We start from the raw sequence: 2,095 nt of genomic DNA on the forward strand, positions 1-2,095 counted from the left end.
ATTAGAAATAAATAGAATAAATAATATTTGCAAATAAAATTTCTTTGAAACTTTATTATTATTATATAGATATTAGAAATAAATTATTTTCAAATGATTATTTATTAATTTTTTATTTATTTACTTCAAATAATAATAAAAAATAAAAATTAATAATAATAATAATATATAAGTAAAATATATAAATAAATTAATAAATAAATAAATAATAAAATTCTTTATATGTAATGTAGATTCTTAGATTAAGAAGTGCATAAATCAAAAATAAAAAAAAATATATTTATATACAAAAGAAAATTTGCTTTGAAGAATAAAAATTCTATTAAAAAAAATTCCATTACAGAAAAATATTTTTATATTTTTGCAATCAAATATCTAAATAGCAAATGAAATATAAATATTAAAATAATTTATCTTATTAATTTATCTTACATTATTATACAAATAATAATTTCATTTTAATAATTATTTAAATAAGAATTTATTTTAATAATGGCTAATCTTAAATTTATTCTAATAACAAATTCTAACTCAATATAAATTAATTATAAAAACATTTTAATAAATTTTAATTTAAATACCTTCTTGTTGTTCTGGAGTAAGTGGTTCCTGAGTTTCTTCATTAAATGCTTCAAGTTGCTCTTCATCATTCCATACTTCACTATCTTCTTCTTCAATTCTTAAATTATTATTTGGTAAATCTATATTCTTAGTTTGAGCTATCATTGCTTTCATCCAAACATTCTTCATTACAGGATTTTCATCCTTTGTTTTTAGTTCATTTTCTGTCTCCTCTTTTTGTTTTATGATTTTATCATTGAGATATGGTTCAGAAGCTGGTACAATCTTCAGAATTGTATCATGTAAAGCTTTTAATTCTTGCAAATGTTCAAATGCATTTTCTTCTAAACTAACATCTTCTTCTGTTTCTTCTTCAGAAGTATCAGATCGTTTTTTGGAAATGACTGATTCCGAAGTAACAGACATTACCAATAAAAGTAAAATTAACTCTTTTCGTAACTTCATTTTTCAATTTATATTTTGATTGTACTTTTTTTAATCAGCTGATCTTGATATAAATAAAGAAAAAATAATTATTTCTTTAAAATCATAATATTTTAATTAATCAATTAAATTATTATATCATAATAGTTTTGTAGTATAAGAATTAAAAAAAACAAATTTTATACTTCATTACATAATTTTATATCTTTATATTTATATTTATATAATAAGTAATCTTAAAAATAAAAAATATAATATATATATATAGTATAGTATAGTATAGTATAAACAAAAATAAAAAGAAGTATAAAGTAAAAATTATTAAACTATTCTCTATATAAAAAAATAATTCAAATATTAAATAGTATTAAAGAAAACATAATCTAATGTCAGTTTTTCTGCAGAAGGATATCTAAAGCTCATGAAAGTGACATATATTTTCTCTAGTTGAATTATAATTCTATTCCATATATAATTCTATTCCAAACAATATAATTTATTACTTCTTAAAAAAAATATTAAACTATATTGTAAACTATTGTAATAAAAAGTCATTGATTTAGGACATTATTCATTGATTAATATTTTAATTTTAATATTGCAAAATTAGTAATATGGATATATTCTAATATAATAATATGGATATTTCTTTAAAATTTTGATGATTTAATAATAATTATTCACATTTTCCAAAAATAAATCATAAACAATCATATTAGTTACTAATTTATCAAAAAATATTGCTCATTCTATTGAACATAAAAACTAATTAATTACTTATATCGGATTATTACATCTAGATTTAATTTAACAGATTTAATTTAATTTCAAACTATTATTACTTTATATAATACATACATATTATAATTACTTTATATTATATTAAGATTAAGATATCTTCTAAACTAATGATTTTTCTAAAAAAAAAAGATAAATTATATTTTTAATTATTATATTATATTAATATTATATTAATATATTAATATATAATTAATATTAATTAATTAATATGAAAAAATAATTTGATTTAAAAAGATATATTTATATGAAATATTTAATAGAGTTTTATATATTTGCAGAAAAATTTAGA

General features: G+C 16.2%; 1 protein-coding gene across 2 annotated transcripts in view; it reads right to left on the reverse strand.

Annotated features, from left to right (window-relative positions):
* LOC102681658 (protein sel-1 homolog 1) overlaps positions 1-2,095 on the reverse strand; it is a 10,109-nt gene that overhangs the window by 5,391 nt on the left and 2,623 nt on the right. Inside the window, exon 2 of one of the 2 annotated variants that reach the window (XM_006624849.1) lies at positions 582-1,069. In XM_006624849.1, the coding sequence (XP_006624912.1) occupies positions 582-1,026 (445 nt within the window). In that variant the 5' untranslated portion in view covers positions 1,027-1,069. The remainder of the gene's footprint in view (positions 1-581; positions 1,070-2,095) is intronic. The other variant, XM_031514740.1, reaches the window with a different exon arrangement.

The sequence above is a fragment of the Apis dorsata genome, unplaced genomic scaffold (genome assembly GCF_000469605.1).
Source record: "Apis dorsata unplaced genomic scaffold, Apis dorsata 1.3 scaffold_1163, whole genome shotgun sequence".
In the NCBI taxonomy this organism is placed as follows: domain Eukaryota; kingdom Metazoa; phylum Arthropoda; class Insecta; order Hymenoptera; family Apidae; genus Apis; species Apis dorsata.